At 34.3% G+C, this 22,883-nt stretch overlaps 1 protein-coding gene across 1 annotated transcript in view; it reads left to right on the top strand.

The window, feature by feature from the left end:
• LOC121443466 (ribosomal protein S6 kinase alpha-6-like) overlaps positions 1 to 22,883 on the top strand; it is a 160,084-nt gene that overhangs the window by 31,970 nt on the left and 105,231 nt on the right. Inside the window, 1 exon segment of the mRNA XM_041645216.1 lies at positions 7,997 to 8,134. Within this exon segment, the coding sequence (XP_041501150.1) occupies positions 8,021 to 8,134 (114 nt within the window). The 5' untranslated portion in view covers positions 7,997 to 8,020.

Genomic DNA, 22,883 nt, shown 5'->3' with positions numbered 1-22,883 from the left:
AGGTACAGAGTATAAACTGTTGTTTCAGATAAATGAGTTTAAGTGGGAACCAGAGCATCTGGGCTGAAGATGTAAAAGCAGTGAAAGACTAGGGCAGGAGTCAAAAAAGAAGAGAAAAAGAAGATGCAAATACAAAGACAAACTTCAATCTTCCTCATTTATTGTTTATCAGAGTATACCAATCCTGTCCAGTGTTTTCACGTCTATGGCATCTGTTTGCTTCAGGCTTTGTTTACCAGAGGATAGCCATGATAGTGCAGCATGGCATTTAACATCCTCTGGTTATAACTTCTGCCTTTCTGGTTCCTTTCTCTTCTGGTTCATAGACAAGAAAAAGAGATAAATGAGTCTGGTTCACAGAAGGCCAGGGTATTGTGTTCGTTGTGGGCAATAAGTTTTTAAAAAGTTTAAGAAAGAGTGGAACAAAATGCCAATTAATTGAAAACAATTGCATGGCGGGGTGGGGGACAGAAGGACAGATTCTGTGAAAAGTCAGATGTTAGAGGTAAAAGTGAAGAGAAAATCTTTAGTCTTTATGGTGTAGGTGGAAGCTGAGGAACAAATATCAACCTCAGCCCAGTAGAGTGAGTCGGTGAGAAATCAATCAGCTTGCGGAAATACTGTATTATTAATCTTTAAATGTCTTTCAGTGGAATGTGACTGTGAACAAGAAGAGTGACAGTGATAAAATCACTGCAAACTATGAGTGCAGATTGTATACTATTACTATGAGTCATTCATTAGTGTTTTTAAAGCCCAAACACTCACATTTTCAGGCATGGCTTAATAAGGGGATGAGAAATTGCCTCTGTGTGGTCCTTAATAGAGGATTTAAAAGGCAAAAGCATTCACACTTAGTTGTTAAAATGCAAGTTCTCATCTTATCACTTGGATGTTTTTTATTATCAAATAACTATTTGACTTCTCTGCTTTGTTGAAATACCAAATACCATTCTGTTTGGTTTAAAGCTTTGAAAAACAGGAGGGACTCTGCAAAAACCAGACCCAAATAATAAACAAGATGGAGACTAGGCCATAACATAATTAAGCCTATTCTGTCTGAAGAAGAAAATGATAAGGAATAACATAATTGCTGTCTGCGAGAACATGAATGAAGTTTATGTAGTGGGAAGGGAGATATGGGTCACTTATCTTGTGTGCTCATGAATGTCTTTGGAGAGGAGAAAAATTTACACAACATATTTTTAAGATAGTATAAATCTTGGTCTACCCCAAATAACATCTTCTTTTAAATTTATTTTACACACACACACACACACACACACACACACACACAGAGAGAGAGAGACAGAGAGACAGAGAGACAGAGAGACAGAGAGACAGAGAGATTGGAGTTTAAAATAATTTACTGATATCTCTAACTTATTAACCAAAACAATCCTGTAAAACATTATTTTGAAAACATAGTGAGAAACTTGTGGGAATGAAATCTATAAGAAAGACGGAATCTCTTATAAGTTTGAAGAATGATAACCATAAATATGTGGGAAGTTTGCTATAATACTTGTCATAATTTTTATTATGAAAACATTTGAATAATGATAATGTTTTGAGACATTACTTTCTTTTTAAAATATCTTTTAGTTTAAAATGGCTAATACTGAGTATGAGAGGTAATTTTTAGTGTCTATAGATTAAACAGTTCTCTTTTTAAAGACTGTTTTGATGACTTCCTCTAGTTTTTACTTTTGCCTTATCTTTATCAATTCTGATACCTTTAAATATATTCAACAACCACTTTTAAGTGGCAATGTTAATACTGAAGTAAGTTTGAAGACACAAGAGCAAAACACATCCATCACACTACAGATGGTCCCTGGCTTACAACAGGGACTAATGATTTTTCACCTGTACTATGAAACAAAAACAATATACATTCAGGAGAAATGATACTTCACAATTTGAACTTTGATCTCTTCTTTGATTACTACTACATAGTCTGATACTCTTTTAAAATGCTAAGGTATCAGTGGCAGCCATGTGGACTAATCTAAACTATGGAGTTTAATAGGGAAGTTATATTAAATATATTCTCAATTTATGATATTGTCAACTTGCAAAGGCTTTATCTGGTCATTACCCATGGTAAATTGAGGATCATTTGTACTTACAGTCTTTTGAAAAGTATAGATTACTGAATGAAACAGAGATATATAACTTGTGATTAGAGGTCAGAAAAGTGAAGCCCTGGAAGGATTCCTAATATAAAATGTATAACAATAACGTAGGTAAGATGAATAGGAAATATCCTAGGTAAACAAAAGTGACTTTGAGTACTCCAAGTACTATTATGAGTTAGAAAATTAAGATTCATGGTGATATCATTTACTGTAATTAAAAAAACAAAGAAAGAAATAGTTGATTTGGCAATTTGACTTTAGAAATGCAGATTTATTGACTGTGTCCCATGGAATGATTTGAATGAAATAGCTTAGGGGATGTTAAAGTGAAAGATTTATTTATTTAGAAAGCAGATCTGAGTTTGAGATGAAATTGTAAGGTATTAGCATAGGAGAATAAAATTACATGCAGATTTGAGTGTAAAGTAAGAGCTCTTGAGGGCTGAGAAAAAAATATTATGAACTAGCAAAATAAAAAGAACTTTTTAATGAAATTGAGCCCCTCCCACCAAAAAACAGAAACAAAGACCAAAAAACAAAGACTGAAGAATCAAGAAATATAGATAGGAGAAAACACATGGTAATGCCAAAGAAACCAAAGGAATAAGAAGGGATATTTCAGAAAGTAGCAGAGATTAGTGTAACCATTGAATATAGTAACCATAAAGCCATCATTGACTTAAGTAATTTCAAAGATCAATGAGGTAAAAATAAAATTGTATCAAATTTAAGAGTGAATGAGAGTGATGGACACTGAAAAATGAGAATAAAATACCTCTTTAAAAAAATTGGCCGTTTTTTTCCAGGTGAATGTCAAAGGAAGCCATTTTATTTTTAACATGAAAACAACATTTTTCATTACTGGAAAGAAGGAAATTTCATTTCATTCATTATTGGAAAGAAGTTCTAGAGAGGGTAAGGTTAAAGCTAGGAGACAAACAAGATAAACAGTGATCATGAGAGAGCACTTGGGGTGAGCTGGAAACACCTCAAGCGGCAATCCTCATGTGACAACTCTGAGAGGTCAAGATTAGGAGAATATGTGTGTTAACAGCTTTTTATTTATTTATTTATTTATTTATTAAAGATTTCTGCCTCCTCCCTGCCACCGCCTCCCATTTCCCTCCCTCTCCCCCGATCAAGTCCCCCTCCCTCGTCAGCCCAAAGAGCAATCTGGGTTCCCTGCCCTGTGGGAAGTCCAAGGACCACCCACCTCCATCCAGGTGTAGTAAGGTGAGCATCCAAACTGCCTAGGCTCCCACAAAGCCAGTACGTGCCGTAGGATCAAAAATCCATGGAATATATACATATTAGTGTTAACAGCTTTTTATATCAGAGGTGGTCATTTCCTCCGTTGCATTCTGCAGAAAGGTGGAAAAGAGGAGGAAAGTGATGAGCAAGTATGATTAGAGGTGGCATGCAAGAAAATTGGAGGGATTCTCTTAGAAGTACCACGCAGCATGAGGTGAATAAGTTAAATGAAGAAACAGATGGGTAGTGATAACAAGACAGTGGAGAAGGCTTAAAATAGTTTTTATAAGGAGAGGAAGGAAGAAATGTTACTAGGTAACCTTGAAAGCAAGTTGAGATTAGAGACCAAGAATTTGCATTAAATCAATTTACTATTTCCTCCAGCATCATTTAGTATTACAACATTGTACAGCCAGGAAAGTAGATATTTAGATTTAGATTTAGACTGACGGCTTGCATTTCACCATATTCATGTTGTCTAAAGGCAACAAATAAAAAGAAAGAAATTTTAAACAGGAATAATTTAAACAATGGATGGTGACATGTAGGTTGAGCAAAAAGCTGAGATGGGGTAGTCTCTATTCTCCTTTTTCATTGACTGGGCTTCAAAGTCATTTTAGTGCAAGTATGAATTGTGTAAACTTTAGTAAATTTTCATTGCCCTGTAGAGCGAACTGTATATGTTATATAGCCTTAAATGAACGACAAGGATCAAAATCATCTATCAGAAGGGAACAAATGTTAAATCTAAAATCCTAAATCCTGGAAACTAAGATTTTAACAGGAAGGTCTTGACAGAGAAAGGTCAGGTATTTGATTATTTGGGATATTAGAACACGCAGTAGGACAACAACAACAGAAAAAGAAATTTTAAATTTATATTTAGTGTAATGCAGGAGGCACACTGCAAATGCTGGTGAGAGCTTTGTATATTGTGCTAGTTCTGGATTAAACTAGTTTGTTGAATAAACTAAAAAGCATAAGAACATGGAGAAAGGAAAATTCAGAAGAACTTGCTAATTGACTTCATAGAAGGAATAAAGAAAAATAATTAAATGTAAGGGGGACAATATTATAATTTGGAAAGGTGGAAAGTAGAAGAGTGTTTATGAGGAAAATATGATGGGTTCTATTTCTATTTGAGGGATCTGTAGTAGTAATTATTAGTTATCTAAGCATTTTAATAGGATTTAGAAGATCAGAAGTAGACCTGAAGATTTGTATTACACTATCATCAACCTAGCTGTTACAAAATCATGAAAACAAATCAAACTTTAAAAAGAAACAGTGGAAAAACCTAAGTGCACAGAAAGGTGTACAAGAAAATATAAGTAAAAATGAATACAATAGGAGAAAAATAATAAAAGACAATCAGAAGCCAGTGAATGAAGCACCATTTTTTTAGTCTTTTGACTAAGATTAAGTTCAAAAGCCAAAGAAAGAGTTTCTAGTTGAAGACAATATGAAAATGAACACGCTGTATAAAAATAATTTAGACTTTGTAACAAAAAAGATTGCTGATAAACTCTGAAAGTGAAATTTCTCTGGAAAGGGGAACTAAATCAATAGTGAAGAGGTATACAAAGGAAGAGGTTGCACAGAAGTATGTCACAATAGGGATGTAGCTCATTGGAAAGACCCTTGTTGAGTATGAGTGAGACCCCCTAGGAGCAATTCTCAATACTGCAAACAATGAAAAAAATTTTAAAAAAACTATGATCAAGGAAACTGTCTAAAAATTTTGACCATGGAAAGAACAAAAAGTTCTAGCAAAAGGGAGCAATTTTAGATTATATGTGTTTTTAAGGCTGGGCAGATGTACCCTCCAGGAAGTAGATAAAGATTGAAATATTTACTATTGAAATATTTACTATTACATGCATGCTCTAGATGCAAAATCTTCTAGTTATTCACCAAATTCATCAAGATGTCAACCAATGAATACAGCCAATAAAGACCTTTAGTTGATTGTATTAGTGTTAGATTAATGCTCAACTACGACAGCTCATGTTTAATCATTTATAATTTATCCTGACAATATTTTTTTTTAATTTCATTTTAGAATGGATACCTAAGAGTTTATATAGCAATATTAATGACTAGATTATATACAAACAAACTCAATTTGGGGGCTTTGAACGCTAATATCTAATGCTTCAAATAAATAGTTTTAAGCCAGTGATTCTCAACTTGTGAGCTACGGTCCCTTTGGGGATCACATATCAGATATCCTGTATATTAGACATATACATTATGATTCATAACATTAGCAAAAATATAGGTATAAAGTATCAACAAATACATGGATGGTTGAGGGTCACCACAACAAGATAAACCATTCTAAATGGCCACAGCGTTAGGAGAACCACTGTTTAAGCCTTCATCCTTAGAAGTCCTCTTTTTGTCTGGCTCTTATTTCTGAATGAAAAATGTATAGCTCATCCTAAATTTATGATCATAAGTTATTTAACTGAACCTCAAGTATATAAAATTATTTTGTAACTGAAGAGAAACTTAGTTTTCTTCTTAGAGAAAACTAGAAAATTTGAGGAGAAAAGAATGGGTAGTTGTTCTATTGGAAAATAATTTCTAGTTTTGTGCACCTGTCTTCATTTTGTTTCTCCTTTAATACAGTTGGAGAAGTGAGAGAGGTGAAGCCATTGGACTTGGAAAATTTCAATTATAGTTTGAGCTATGCTACTAAATTACCTGTGGACACTTCTTTGTATTTAGGTTTTTCATTTGAAAGTAGGAGTGATGATGCCTGCTTTGTAAAATTTTGAGGATTTAATGACATATTATGTATACAAACATCTAACACATTTTTCTTCTTAAGTTTTTATCTTTGAATCTAAAAACTCCTATAAGCCACAAATCCTAAAGCTAACTCTTAAGTTAGATCATAGTTACCAATAAGCACAAATTTAGTGGCTTTGGTAATTGAATTTATCAGCTAATGTAATGAAATGTGCTCAAAGAGTAACTTTAAAGAATGAAGGTGAAAAGGCACCATCTTACAATCGTAACAGTATTTGTTTTCAATGGGGCAGGCCTTTATTCTTCTATTACTTTACATTATTGGAGATATTTGTGAAGGAGGGAGGTAGACAAACATTAGGTTGATGGAGGAAAAGATTTTGTCATTTATACTATCCTTACAATGAAGGTTGGCCTTTCAGAAGTTTTTTCACATTCCCTCTCACCACCAATAATTCCTTAAAATAATGAAAGTTATCATAAGTTTTGTTATTTGCAGTCATTTATATGAATATAGCAATGGCAAAAATTTATAAAATCATTTTCTTTAAAGCATTTTAGCTAAAATATTTAATACTTGAGTGATTATAACAATCTCCAATCAAATGTTAGCTGCTTTTAATCTTTTTTAAAAAGATATCAGCAGAGTATAAACTATAAATAAATAAATAGAATATAAACCTGTCTTATTTAAGCGGGGGTGGTGGTTCACAGTTTTAATGTCAGCACTTGAGAGTCTGACAGGATGATTGCTGTGAGTTTTAGGCCAGTCTGACCAACATAGTAGGACCCTGTCTCAAGATTAAAAAGCAAGGGGATAGAAAGAAACACAAGGAAAGATGAAGTAAAACATTTTAGTATTAAACTTGTGGTCTGTCTTACTGTTCTAGACTACAATTTAATTTACCAACATCTCTATTGCATAACAAAACTCTCAAACACTGTTTCCTTTTTATTTCTTTTTTATAGTGCTGAAGATCAAGTATAGGATCTTGTGCATTCTAGATAAATATTCTACCTTTGACCTATAGCCCTAGCCCTTGGGCTTTTGGAGACAATATTTTACTATGTAGACCAGGTCAAACTCAAACTTTTAATCCTCCTGCCTCAGCCTTCTGAGTATTAGAATTATAGGCATGTATTATGATGCCGTGTTCCAAGTATGTTTTAAATTGGGTAAGAGTTCAATCTATTCTTGTCCTTGACACTTTTGTATGTTGATAAAGTAATAGATTGGCTTATTAAGACAATATACATTTAATGCTAATGATATACTAGATGTTGTCAGTAGGGTTCAACATTCAAATTGATTACTCATGTTGATATTTGTAACATCTAAATGCTGTATAATTAGAGAAAATCTAGTTATTGGTAGAGGGAAACTAGCCAACTGGCTGGTGGCCAAGAAGGTCTGAGCCGGGTGGAAGAGTATATTTATGACAGGAACTGCCCAGGGATAGAGACAGTTCTGAGATGGGAATGCCAGGAATTTAAATAAGAAAGGGTAAATGAATGTCCCAGGAGGAAATAAAGGAAGAGGGAATAATGTGGCCTATTTTCTTTTTCTGAGTCTGAGGGACATGTGAAAGCTTGGTTTGTAGGGGTTAGGCTGTCATTCACCATTTCTTCTTCATTCTGTCCCTCTTTTCCAAGAAAAGATGCAACTTATGAGTTGCTGTATTTTTAGAGAATATACTACAGAATCTCTAAAGAGCAGGGATTAAGGTGAGATTTCAAATTTTGAGAACTTCTCCAACCCTGTGCCCCTTCCTTCCTCATGTCTTAAACTGCTTGCTATGTTCCCCAGTTCTTTCACTGTTTCACCCCAAGTCATATTTTTTTTTCAGATTGTACTACACCGACTTTGAGGCATGATGAATTCTAGAAGGACACGACGTAGAACATCTGGCCGTAGGGTCAACTCTAACTTGAGCCTGTGTTGTTGCCTTCCATTGTTTGAATGTCGTCGACGATCCAAAAATCAGGTAAAAATCTATAGAAATATGGTATTGAGTTTTGTTAGGCTATAAATAAATGGCAGAAGAGTGAGCAATGTACAATGTCTCAGTGTCATGACTGTGTGCAAAGAGCAGTATGACATTTGTGACTTTGTTTAAAGAATTTATACATGTTCAATCAGTTCTGCCTTTTCAGAGCTGGGGGTTGGGGTAATGGCTTAAGTTTGGGATTCCAAACAACTTTGACAAGCTGATGTGGGTAAAAATAAACATGACAAAGTCTATTAAAGGCAAACTCAAATCCAGAGGAATACCAGATTACAAAAATAAATACAAGATGGTCCTGAACTGGTTATGTATAAATATAACAAATAATTGTGTAGAGCCCTTAAGAAGTATAGGTCAGACATGCCAATAATAGAATGATAGAATGTCCTACGATCACAAACAATGAACATGGTTTTGTGTGTGTGTGTGTGATATAATCTTGACATATTCTGTATCTAAGTTTTTATTGTGCCTTTCATAAGGAGTAACGTGCTCAATTTCTGCATCTATGACCTATCTATGTATATATGGAGTATTTGGGCAAGGTATAGGGAAAACAAGCCAAAGTGTTTCCTTTTAAAAGAAATCATTTTAAAAAATGTCCTTATAAAATTCAATTAAAAGATCTGAAGGGTTAACTTAATCATAAGTCTTCAAAGAGTTGGAGAGATATTAAATGAGGGTAGAAGGAATAGATTAAACAGCCGCTAAACATTTCCTCTCAAATAAGTCTTGCGATGATTAATACAGTACAGCAAGTCAGAAGATGATTTTTACCATAGCATAGTTCTGACTTCAAAACACTGAAAAGTTATTATTATTTGAAAATAGGTGAAAAATTTCCCCTTTGAGCTCTGTCAGAATTAAACAAAAAGCTACCATTATGAAATGATTTTAGTACAGAATGGTCATATAGCAAAGTGGACAGTCTATTAGTAGATTTTTAGAAAGCCTTTTAAGTAGTATAAGTCTGTTAAATAAGGTTCATTCACCAGTTCAAAGGGGAAAATTGGATTCCTAAACATCCATTTTGTTTCTCATTATAATTTTGATAGCATTTGCCCTTGGGTGTTTTTAAACAGCTTCATAGACTTTAAGATTTCCCAGACCTCTTTTACATTTGTAAATATTTAACACCAACCTTCCCCCGCCCCCTGGTTTCCAGTATGCCTACACATATTTCATTTGTTTATCCTAACTTCCAAGACTGTGTTCATGCAAAATAAAAATATGTGAAAATATTTCTAGTTAACAATCACCTTTCTGTTTTACCAGATTATTCTTGTTTGTACTTAGATTTCTACTTTCATATTTTTTCTCTGTATGTAAAACAGATGTTTGTGACAATTTGTTGAGATAAATTATGCTGCTAAGACGCTATAATTTTTATTCTATATAGACATAAATTCTTTAATCATTTATTTTAAGAGATAAAACCAGAAATCGGAAAAAAGAGGCCATTTTTAGTGTGCTATTAACTCATCGAGTGCATGTGATTGAAAGCTAGGGTAGGCATACTGAAGTGATGTTTATTTTTCTTTCTCCAATTTCATCATAGATATGACTAAATGTACCAAGGTTGCATGACCAAGCAACTGGTAATTTCAGCCAATTAGCTACTTGTTTTGGCTTAAAGATAATCAACATTCATTTTGACATTTTTTTTCAGTAAAATGTTCAGTTGAAATTTCACTCAATTACTTACTTCACACAAAGTGAAGTGGAGAATTGAAGCAATTATCTACATGATTCAAACAAAAAGATGACTTCTTTGACCTCAATTATAGTACCTGTATATTTTAAGCAAACTATGAGTTTTGCTTGAAAACTGGAAAAATGTTAGTGTTAAATATTTACAAATGTAACATTTATTCAGAAAGCTGCTTGAATACTCAACTTCTCCTTCAGTTTATGTGGCCTGAAAGTTAACTGAAACTAGTGATAATTAATGAAATGAGCAATTCACTGATTTTTTTATAAGGAAGATATTGTTTAAAAATAAGTATGAATTTAAAATTTTTTGTCATGAGAACAAGCTCATTAAGAAAGAGGGAAACATGACAGACTCAAGATGTCTGTCTTACTTACTGTTACAATTTTTCCTAAAGGTGTTCGATAATGAAAATGGGACTCTAAAATTAACATTTGAAGTGGAAGAAAGGCAAACATGTGGAGCATACTAATAAGCAGCTACAAACAGGAAAGGCTGAATAATTACATGGCCCCTTCCACATTGCAAACATGTATTTTTATTCCAACATCAGTTAATTGAAACTGTGAACAGAAATGAAGCAACAGCATTCTTTTATAGCTGCAAGTGGTTTACAGCAGTAGAAAGTGCAACATAATTAATTTTTTATCATTACTTAGAAAAGCAGGAATCCAGGAAGGCAGATCAACTGTGGCACAAGTTACAGATTCAGTGAATTTTGAATTTTAGAATTGATGGTATATTTAAACCAAAAGAAACTGGCCATATGACTATTTGATTTTTGGCCACATGTGATCAGACAAATCAATGGCAAAATAGATATTCATTAAAATAACTGGAATAATTAAGCATTTATAGAATACCCTTCATCATCACCTCCCTCCCCGTCCCAAGTAGTGGTAGACATTATCTTTTATAATTCTCAAAAGTATTCCACATAATACATATAATAATTAAATAAGGTTAAAAATTGAAATGATGAAAGCTAAGACAATAAATGTGACCAAAGTTACATGAAATATGGGGCAAAACATAATTTGCATACAAGTCTCCCAGTAGCTACATCATTCTGCTACCTGCTTATCAGAAAAGGGGTATAAAAGAGTTTCATCAAAAGAATTATTAATTAGTGGAAATTTAAAAATGAATTTCTTATTTTATGACAGTTTATTTTGAAATCTAATTTGGCTCATTGTCATTCAGAAAATCTTTAAGCTGAGCCGTGGTGGTGCATGCCTTTAATCCCAGCACTTGGGAGGCAGAGGTAGGTGGATCTCTGTGAGTTTGAGGCCAGCCTGGTCTACAAGAACTAGTTCCAGGACAGGCACCAAAGCTACAGAGAAACCTTGTCTCGAAAAATTAAAAAAAAAAAAACAGAAAATCTTTAAAGATTTTGTACTTAACTTTTCATAGTTGTAGAAAAATTTGCAAATCCACAAATATGTTTTGTTGTTTCATCTTTCTATAGATGTAATAGCATCAGTATCATTTTTTAAAAGTAGTAAAGAAAAGAAACATGTATAAAGGCTTATGTAATCAATATAAGTACATACATGATAAAAAGTATACTCATTGATTAAATTTATTTGGAGATAAGCTAGTATACTTCATCGTGATGCATGTCAGATCCATGCAATGGCAACAAAGAGTCGACAGGTTGGTAATTATTTTAAATTTATTTTTATGTGTATGAGTGCTTGCCTGCATGTATATATATTCACCTTGTGTCTTCCTGGTATATGTGGTAGCTAGAAGAGGACTTCAGTTACCCTGAAACTGAAATTATGGAATGTTGTGAGTCACTATATGTGTATTGCAAAGGAACCTCAGGTCTCAGATCTTCTGTAAGAGCGTCAAATGTTCTTAATTGTCAAATCATCTCTTCTTCCCTGAGCCTTGCAATTTTATAGCTTACACTTTACTTGGGGAATTAAATAATAGTCAAGTGATTTCACCGTAGGTAAATATATACAGACGAAGTGTTATGAAGAAAATACATGTGATACTAGCTAGGCGGTGGTGGCACACACCTTTAATCCCAGCATTCGGGAGGCAGTGGAAGGCAGATTTCTGTGGGTTCGATGCCAACCTGATCTACAAACCCTGTCTAGAAAAACCAAAAAGAAAAATACATGTGATACTAAAGGAACAAAAAAAAAACAAAAAAACAAAAAACAAAAAACAGAAATTCTACTTAGTTTGTCAAATAACAAGTCTTAAGAGGGAATTCAAGTTGAAATTGCCTACCACAGAAACATAGCAGTCATTAGGAGTAGATACAGAATGAAACAGTGAGATAAAGGAATGATAATATTGTTGTAGTAATACAAAATAGAAATAAATACCAGAAGATGATGCTAGGATGTAATATGCAGATACCAGTTCCTACCAGAATTTGTATGCTTCTGAATTTAGATTTGGTCTTGACTGTGATAATTTATGTTTGAATTTTTTTTTATTGAGAGAAGGAGAAAAAAAAAAACAAGTTTCCACCTCCTCCCAGCCTCCCATTTCCCTCCCCCTCCTCCCACCCTTCCCCCCCTCCCCCCACTCCTTTCCCCCTCCCTCTCCAGTCCAAAGAGCAGTCAGGGTTTTCTGCCCTGTGGTAAGACCTAGGACCTCCCCCCTCCGTCCATATCTAGGAAGGTGAACATCCAAACTGGCTAGGCTCCCACAAAGCCATCACATTACGTAGGTTCAAAACCCCGTGCCATTGTCCTTTGCGTCTCATCAGCCCTCATTGTTCGCCATGTTCAGAGAGTCCAGTTTTATCCCATGCTTTTTCAGTCACAGTCCAGCTGGTCTTGGTGAGCTCCCAATAGATCAGCCCCACTGTCTCAGTGGGTGGGTGCATCCCTCGTGGTCCCGACTTCTTTGCTCATGTTCTCCCTCCTTCTGCTCCTCATTGGGACCTTGGGAGCTCAGTCCAGTGCTCCAGTGTGGGTCTCTGTCTCTATCTCCATCCATCACCAGATGAAGGTTCTACGATGATATGCAAGATATTTGTCAGTATTGCTCTAGGATAGGGTCATTTCAGGTTCCCTATCCTCAACTGCCCAAGGAACTAACTGGGGACCTCGGCTTGGGCACCTGGGAGCCCCTCTAGGGTCAGGTCTCTTGCCAACCCTAAAGTGGCTCCCTTAACTAAGAATTATGTTTGAATTTTTAAAGCTAGGATGTAACATGGCCATCTATATCCAACCAAATGAAAGTATTAGGAAAGTTATATTACCCTTATTTCAAAGCCAAATCTAAACCTTTAGTTCTAAGATCTCATCTTTGATATTTCTGAATTCTGTCAAGGATAGTTCGTTCTCTATACTGACAGCATACAGTTTGTTTTCTTTCAGTATTACTAATACACAAGACTCTCATCTATATGAGATCATGAACTTCCACAGTCAGGAAATAGCTCAGTGTCCTTTATAATATATTTTCAGGAGGAATACATCTGTGAGAAAACAGAGAGATTAAATGGGAAAAAATAAAACCTTAGCAAATTTGTAAGCTAGAATCATAGTTTAAGTTGAGAAAGAAAGTTAAGAAGTCCACTTGAAAGCTCTCAAAATAGTCTAGGTGACGAATGCTGAGTAAGCTGGCAGCAGTGTGAAAAGGAAGAGAGAGCAAACAGTCAAGAAATTCACTCATTTGTGAATTTTCCTTTGCCATAATCATTTCCTATGGGTCAGAGAACAATACAAATGCTGAAGATATGCAATCCAACAAGACAGATATTGTTTATTTCTCAAAAGCACTTGGGAGTGTTGTTACTTGTTGGTGCTAAGCACTAGTTACATAACTGCTGCAATTTGAAGTCAAGTTCTAATATGTGTTATTTGTGTTAGTCATTACTGATAAGTGGTACAAATATAAAACATAGAGTTCCTTTCAAGTACTTAGCTGATCTAGATGAAAGGAAAGAGTTAGGAAAAGGTATTCACAGGAAAAGAAAACTGTGTGTTGGGCAAATTCCGAGAACATAGAAAATGATTGATATAGATAAAATCATTAATTGTAAAACACTGCACACTGAGGATAAATTTATATACAAAGCCTCATAGATCATTTAAAGAGTTTGGATTGTTTTTGAAGACCAAGGGAGGTTTTTTAAATAAGAAAACTACTGGCTTCATTTGCACAGAACTGACAACTGGACAAATATATGTGAAATTGAGAAATATGGAGGAATTAAAGACAACAAAGATTCTAGAGCAAAGGACTATGATTAAGATGATGACATTAGCACAATGAGCACAAAAGATCAATAGTAAAAATTTTTATGAGGGGAAAATTGATTAATTTACTTTGTAACACAATGAATTAAGGTGAATGAAAAGTTCGTAGATGTTTAGCAGACTTTCAGAAAGCATCCTTAGAACCCAAGAGAGTGGTATGACTGGGAGTAGTGACAAGGATTGTTGGTAGAAAATGAGACAGTTGAAATTGTAAGAGTAGATGACAGGATGACAAATGCTAAGATACAAAGAAATTTTTTTTGTGTGTGTGGTGTGCTGTGTGTGTGTGTGTGTGTGTGTGTGTGGTGTGTGTGTGTGTGTGTGTGTGAGAGAGAGAGAGAGAGAGAGAGAGAGAGAGAGAGAGAGAGAGAAAGGGAGGGAGGGACTGATGGAGGGAGGAAAGGAGAGAGGAAGAGAGAGAGAGAAATGAAAATAATGCCTACGTTTCAGAGGTGCTTAGAGAGTCATCATTAAAGACTTAGGATGGATCAGAAAGTTAGGGAGTAGCATGAAGATGGAGATGAAGGATTTAATGAGCTAGAGACTAAGATATATATATATATATATATATATATATATATATATATATATATATACTGGTTTTTGACTTTCAGATACAGCTTGAAATGGATTATTATAGTGATGCCGCATGTTTTGTTTTACTTTATATTTTGAGATGATTTCTTACTGTATACATACAGTGGCATCAAACTCATGGATTTGAGTGATCTTCCAGTCTCAACTTTCTAAGAAGCTCTGATTATTTACTTAGGTTTTACTGGAGACTGAACCTAGGCTCTCATGCATTCTACCTAAGGGCTATATCTTCAAGATACATACTCGAACCCTATTTTTATGCTTAGGTATTTAACCCAGATCCTAATGTTATCATTGAACACTCTGACAAAAACATTTATGGTTATTTTCCCTAACTAAATCTGTAATCATAAGGTATCTGAACTCTTTCTAAAGTCAGTTCATCTCTAAATTCATATTTCATTAATTTTGTTTGAAAAATCACCTGACCATTCAGTCTGGATCAAGTAGATTATCTCAATTGAGCAGCAAGTACTGCTATTTTTTGAGACAGGGTTTCTCTGTATAATAGTCCTGGCTGTCCTGGAACTCTCTATAGAGACCAGAAAAGATTCAAACTCACAGGGATCTGACTGCCTCTGCCTCCCAAGTGCTGGGATAAAAGGCATGTGCTCAGATTTAATATTGATAATTTTAATAATTTAACTATTTAGATAATTAGATTGTTTGAAGAACACAGGAATAACATAGAACAGGTGATCTAACAAAGGAAAATGGTCAAATTGCTGTACAGAAGCAGAATTGGTGGTATTTAAATCCATAGTTCTCAGATACATTTGTTAAGCATGCAAGAATACACATACTCGTTCCCCTTTCTCCAAAGCAAATAAGTATTGCTACTCTCTTTAATTTAGTAGATTTTATAACAACCGAGAACCTTTTCTTATGTCCTTTCCTTTTTCTAGTACATCCTTATCTTCGTTTAGCTCTCATTTCTCCCCCTCCACTTAACCTCAGGACAAACATATTTCATGATAACCATATTTTCTTTTTACTTTGAGCCCTTCACTCCCTCACACAGACTTTTTTCATTAATCGATATTGTATATGTGTGTGTGTGTGTTTGTATATGCATATATGTACATGCATATACATAAGTACTAAATATGACCTGCTCAGTCCATGTAACGTTAATTGTATATATATTTCAGGGCTGACTATTTGGCACTAGACAATGAGTTAGTGTGCTCTACCCTGGGGAAGGCTACCACTCTGACTCTCAGCTTTTCTCAGTTGCCTTTGTGTAGGGTTGAGGCTTCATCCTCTTTTCCTTGTCCTCTTTGGCACACTCATTCATGCCATCTGTATTTAGCTCACATTTGGGCAGTCATGTTGGTGAGATTTTGTAGGTGCAGCTTCTGACATTGTAAGTAAACAGAATAACACAGGAAACACCCTGATCCTCTGGCTCTTAAAATATTCCTCCTCCCTCTTCCCCAATGTCCCGTGAACCTTAGATGTGCGAGTGCTTTGTATCCATCAGCACTGGGAGCTACAACTCTGAATTTTTGTGGTCGTGGTTTATTGTGGTGATCTCCATCTGTTTCAAAGTGGAGTTTTCTTGATGAGAGGAGAAGGCTACACTTATCTAAAATGGTACAAGTACAAATATTTATAGATTGGTGTTAGGGATTATGCTAGTTTAATACATTACTAGTTGTAGATTCTCCTTTGAAAACCATAATTTCACTAATATTGTGCAGTTTGTCCTTATGACTTTTTTCAGACACCTTATTATTAGTTTTTACCCTTATTGATACTTATTATGCATTTTCCTCCTTCTCCCTTCCCTAATGAACCCCCCATTTTGCATTTCCTCTATCAGATCACTAATATCCTGCTAATCCCCTCTCTATTGTTCCTCCAGGACCCCATCTTCTGACAATGTTCCTAATTTACTTTCCTGGTTTCTGTAGTCACTCCAGGCTATGTAGTAATATCTGAAGATTTGCAGGTAGGGGCCTCTAATGATAGAAAATACGTGATTTTTGTCTTTCTGGATCTGGGTTACCTAACATAGTATGATATTTTCTAGCTACAATCATTTACCCTGCGAAGTTCATGATTTCACTTTTCTGTACTACTGAATAGTATTCTATCATGTATATGTACTTCATTTTCATTATCCATTCAGGTTGAAGGACATTTAGGTTGTTTCTATTTCCTAGCGACTAAGAATAGAGCAGCAAGAAAATGGCTGTTTCATTTTAGAGAGAAAGTCTCGGTTTATAAACTAACCTGACTTCTAACTCGCAAGCCTCCTGTCTCAGCCTCCCAAATGTTAGAATCACAGATGTATATCACTATTATTCACCTTCATCTGTTTTCATCTATGTATGTATGCATGTTTCTGAAACAGAGTCTTATGTAGCCTAGGCTTGCCTTGAATTCATTTATGGAGCTGATGCTGTCCATTGAACTCCTGATGTTTTCATCTTCATCTTTCAAATACTGTGATTATGAGTGTGCCCAACTATTTATGTTTCTGTCTGTATTTGTAACTTACCTTACACATATTTTCATTATAAACTTTATTAAAGAAATATGGCTCCTATATTCCTTTATTTTTCTCTCACTAATTTGTTTCTTTTTCTTATAAGTATCTTTATTTTTAGGTTTATAGTTTTAGGATTATAGAAAATGGTTAAGATATTGTAAAGAATATATATCCTACAAATAATTACCTTTTTATATTTTACTTTTATGATTTGATATACAATTAATGAGTCTAATTATGCATCCTCTCATATGTGTATGTAAAATTGTTCCTGCTCAATTTTGCTCCTTATTATCTTCACTTTCCCCTTCTCCCTCTTACTAGTTTCCTTTTCCCATGAATAGTTTTCTTTATACATTCAGTATCATTCATCAAAGACCTATATAAATGTAAATATCCATATATGCATATATATAAATTGAGAATCTTCATATGAGAGAAAGTACAAAATATTTATCTTCCCTCTGTTACTCCATATTTTTCCTCCCACTTCTGTCTTCCTTTCTTCCTTCTCCCTCCTCTTTCTACTTTCATGTCATGTGTGCATGTGTGTATGTGTATGTACATGTGTGTATGTGTTTTGCATATAATAGACAACATACATTTATCTTTCAGATTCTGGCTTTTTTCTGTCAAAAAAGTCTCTAACTTCATTCATTATCTTGAAACTGACATAGTTTCACTTTTTATGAGTGAATAAAACTCCATTGTGTATGTATAGTGTATTTTCCACTCATCTAATGACAAGTACCTAGGTTGGTTCCATATTTTAGTGAAATTTTATATTTATATTGCACATTTGCAACAAGGGATATCAATACGTTGTTACCAACTACAGGTTTCTTCAGATCTTAGTTTTTGGGTGCGTTTTTTGCTGTTGCTGATCTAGATTCTCAATATGGATATCATATTCTATGTCCTAGATTATTTATTATTTATTCATTATTTATATATTAACATATATTCTTTTGTCCTGTTACTTTGATGGCACAAGTGCCCGGCAAAATGGAATAAGTAACAAGAAGGAATACAAAGGGGCTAAAGAAGTCTTGACCAAGATATGGGATGAGAACAGTGTCTGCAGATGTTCAGGAAATACTGGTTGAATAGATAGAAGAATAAATGCATATATGCAAAATATTGTCAAATATAGTTATTTAGGAAAGAGTTGCAAAAGATAGCTTTTTATCTTTCTTGATATAACCATAGAGCAGACTTTTGACTCCATCTACTTAGGAATTGTATACTTCATATTTTATCATTTATGATTAAATCCCCATTATAAAATTAAATGTTCAAAGTGTCTATTAATGTTGACTAGAATAATGATCTATTGAAACAAAAAATAATTAAGTTGCAGAATACTTCCTTGAATTTTCGTCATCTGATATTCTTTGCAAGGCTTTTTCACAGTCCCTCCCTTCTCTTCTCCACCTTTGTCCTTCCTGCTCCATCTATCTTCTCCATAACCTAGGCTCTTGAATATGCTAGCTTCTAAGTATACTCCATTAAATGCCCAGCCTGATACTCTATGGTTTTTTTCCCACAGGCTAGATATGAACAACAGAAGGACATGTATACACAATAGGTGCTGGGATTTTTCCTGGGCATTAAGGTGTTAGGCTGGATCTACAACAAGAAATGACAAGAAGGGAAAGAAAATGGATACAGGATAAGATTTAACAAACATATCTTTTTTTTTTTTGACTTGTGACTTCTATGGGAAGGATAGATGATTCTGGATCAAATGTTGCCATGAACAACTTCCCGTATTGACTAATAATGCTAGCATCAAGTTTGTAGCCAAATAGTGCTGGCAGGAGGGTAGCTAAGGACTTTCATTAATATACTCTGTCAGCCTTTGGAAACAATAGTTCCAGCCCTTCCCCTCATTACAAATACAGCATAGAAAAGAAAGCATTCTGAAGATTCAGATCATGGATGAGAGTTACAAGATTGGCAGTTGTCAGTTTGGGCATGATCATTTTGGATCATGCCAAGCTCTTGGCACTGTAATTTTCCCTGTATTGACAACTCAGACTCAGTGGAGGAAAGTACAAGAAATACAGAATAAGTTAAGTTTTATATCATTTATGTAAACCATACTTGCTCATTTGTTTAGTTCCTGAGGAGACTAAAGCAAGAAACAATCATAAATAGTTTAGCCAGAAATAATTCTTATCAATATTGAAAACAGAAAACTTTCCAGAGCCTGACTTGGTGATGATACACAGTTCATTTCTATAAAGGTTATAAAATCAGGTTAATTAAATATTTTCTGACACTTTGCTTTTTATCTCAAAAAACATGACAGGATTATTTATCATGATGAATGGATATTTCTAAAGCAGGCTACTTATTCAAAGAAAGAAGACACACCATACATAATATAATAAACCTAATTCTAATTTACCCATTATACATGGAAGTAAAAATAAAGATTATTTTAGAAATTCTAGCAGAAAAGCAAAAGTAATCTGCTTTCAAAATTGGAGGTATATTAGCTTCTATGCTAGATGGAGATCATCTAATCTAAACAGAATCTCATGCCTCTACTAAGTGTTCGAGTGTTGGTTCTAATCAAATTGAGATCAATAGTGCACTGTTCTCTTTCTGTACAACACACTAAATAAATGTATGACAGTAATTCAGGTCTGAGTAAATAGCCACATCACAGGAAGACAATTAGGACTGATAAGTATCATTATTTGAGATGTTAACACGAATGCAAACACTGAACAAATAAATTTTGAAGGCTCTCCTCACCTATCTATTCATTTGTGTATGGTGTATAAAATAGCAGCGGCTTAAATCTGTCTGAATAAGAATGAGAGAGACTCAGTATTCTAGGAATAAAAATGGTGGGTGAGTAAATGGATGAGCCTGTCGATTGCCTATAACAGATGGTAGTCAGGGGTGAGCTTCTGTGACCTAATACTTTGAAAACCGCTGCTTATTTGCTGAAGACAGGCTTAATATTTTTCCTGAATAAATGCGTTTTATTAACTGTTTTAGACTACTGGAGCTTAGTATTGCTACTTTAAGTGGTTTACTAGGGGTAATATGTTAGCCACTATACTGTTAGAGGCTTGCATGAGTGTATCCTCAAATTTTATGTATTTTTATATATACAGATCATTGCTGTTCTTTCTGTAGTTTAGCTATTGCTCGTTCTTCAATAATTATTGAAGAATATTTAGATTTCACAGTGCTATCATAACTACATGATAGAAACTCTTATTGTAGGACACTGGTAGAATAGGAAAATTATGATATGTAAGTAGATAGTGTATAAATCATTTGCTGGAATCAAGATCTTATCATATTTAGACTCACAACTCTATTTCTTGTACTAGAATTAAGCACTTGGTCAGCAAAGAAATATTTTCTTGTAAATTTTATAAATATTATTTATCATATGATATGTTTGGAATTATACATTTTATTATACATTTTATTTTGTTTGGAATTATACATTTTACATTATGTTTGGAATTATACATTTTATTAAGCACACTCATACTAGCACTCCCATTTTAAAACAATATTCCAAGGAGAATAGCAGAGAATATGGTTACTACTTTTAAAAATTACAATAGGAACTCAGTCAAAGGCCTAAGAGGCTAAAGACCATGAAAGGTGAATAGCTTGAGTTTCACAAATCCAGTAGCCTAGAGTGTCAAATACGGAATAAGTTTAACTTCAGAAATTAAAAAAAAAGTTACCCAGAAAAGGATATTTATGTTATAGTGTCAGTTAATAGGTGGTAATTATTGATAGATGGTCCTTAAATCAGAAGAGAGGCAGGGAAGCAGGTAAATGGACAAGGTAATAAAGGGCAGCAGAAGGAGACATGGGTTTGGGGGCTGGGCTTGGTAAGGATACAGTGAAGTAGTTAAGGGGAGAATGCAAGGAATAGAAAAGGAGTTCTCAAGGGACAGGAGGGAGTAAGTGTGTCAAGAGGGAGAATGAAAGGGCAGAAGGGGTGAGAGGACAGTGGCAAGGCAGAAGTGAGAGGGGTTTTAGAAAGAAAAAAGAAACGTTGAGGGAGGTGGGATGCCATGGAGGCATTTAGTTGATTATTACAATTTGATAAACTCTGTGTAAAGAGGATGGATGATCTCTGTGGATAATTTAACTTCTATTAAATTGAGTCATTTATTTAATTTCCATTTCTTTGCTCCAGTGAAGATAAACAATGTGGGTCCTTAAATTGTTTTGGGGCATATGCAGCATAAGTTGTATATATTCATATATATATATATATGGAAAGAGAGAGAGTAAATGTGTTACCTTTCCTACTACTCATTTGCTTTAAAAAAGAAGGCGTAATTAAGATTAAGCAATTGGATAATTAGCAATGGCATGCAGCCACCTGGTTAGGAGGTGTGTTCGTTACTAAACAGACTAGTCTTACGACTACTATTTCTATTTGAAGATGTTAAATCATTTCTATTTGAAGATGTTTAAAGTACTACTACTTTCTGGGAAACACTTCCATCTCAAATTAATTAGTGGTAATGTTACAGTGTAACTGTGTGACAATCAAAAAGTCAATAGCAGACCCAAATGGTCATGAGAAACTGTAAAAATACGTTCAAAAGAAGGAACATTACCTTGTATTTTTAGAGAAGATATTTACACCATTAGTCTTAGTATTGTTTACACAAATATCATATATTGATGTTACATTTGAAAAAAATTGTTTTCCCATATATATTTTAAGCTACATTTCTTTCAGTTCAAAGAAAATAAGTCTAAGGGAACTCAAAGAATCATTCTCATTTCTCTTGTATAGTATGTTAAAGAAAAGCCAGTCAAATATATTTTGGATGGTAAGTGATTTCTGTACTACTTACTAAAGCAATAGAAAGAATAACAATAATATGTGGCAATATCCAAATACAATATGTAAGTTAACTAGGTAAATTTGGATATATTTATTTTTACTATATCTATCAAAATCTTTTAGGTGGAGTGGAAATCTCTAGGAAATAGCATGTCAGAGGATTCACTCTAGCCTTCAATTTTCAGGTGCTCTGCACAATTGCAGGGACTGTGTAGCTTGTGTTGCATGAAATTCTGGAAGGACAGTGACTCAGTGTGTTAGTGGGAGGGGAAAATCAGGTGACAGAGCAGGCTATTGCTAAAAAGGAGTGTAAGTGTGCTTGTACAATCAGGACATAAACACCTCCACCCATAGATATGGTTGCAAGAGCTAGTTTGGTTGCAAACATCTCTATCTATTGAAATCTTCTGCTTGTCCCTCAGAATACCTTCTTGCTGACTCCCCACTTTTAACTTGCTACTCTGTCAGTCACATTCTCAACATTACCTTTCAGTATTTTTTTTTTGAAACACAGCCTATGATTCAGTTTAGGTTAGCCTTGGATTCACAATCCTGTCTTAGCCTCCCAGTTACTAGAATAACAGGTTTATGTCACTACAATTGGCTTTTATTATTAGTCATACTTTGTGTGTCTGGGTGTGTGTATCCTTTTTGTTTATGTAATGAACAGTCTTATATGACAGGCTTATTAAGGGATACTTTTTATATACTAAAATGCATATAATAATGCAACTCTGACTAGTAGTTGAAAATGAAAATGAACATTTTTATCAGTCTAGCAAACTTCAGGCCTTTGAAAAAGAACATTCTGCTTTAGTATCCAGCCACCACTTAGTGGC

Source organism: Microtus oregoni, unplaced genomic scaffold, assembly GCF_018167655.1.
Source record: "Microtus oregoni isolate MIOR12 unplaced genomic scaffold, Mior012 000107F_ref0000227, whole genome shotgun sequence".
Classification (NCBI taxonomy): Eukaryota; Metazoa; Chordata; class Mammalia; order Rodentia; family Cricetidae; genus Microtus; species Microtus oregoni.
This window is presented reverse-complemented; position numbering and strand designations above follow the sequence as displayed.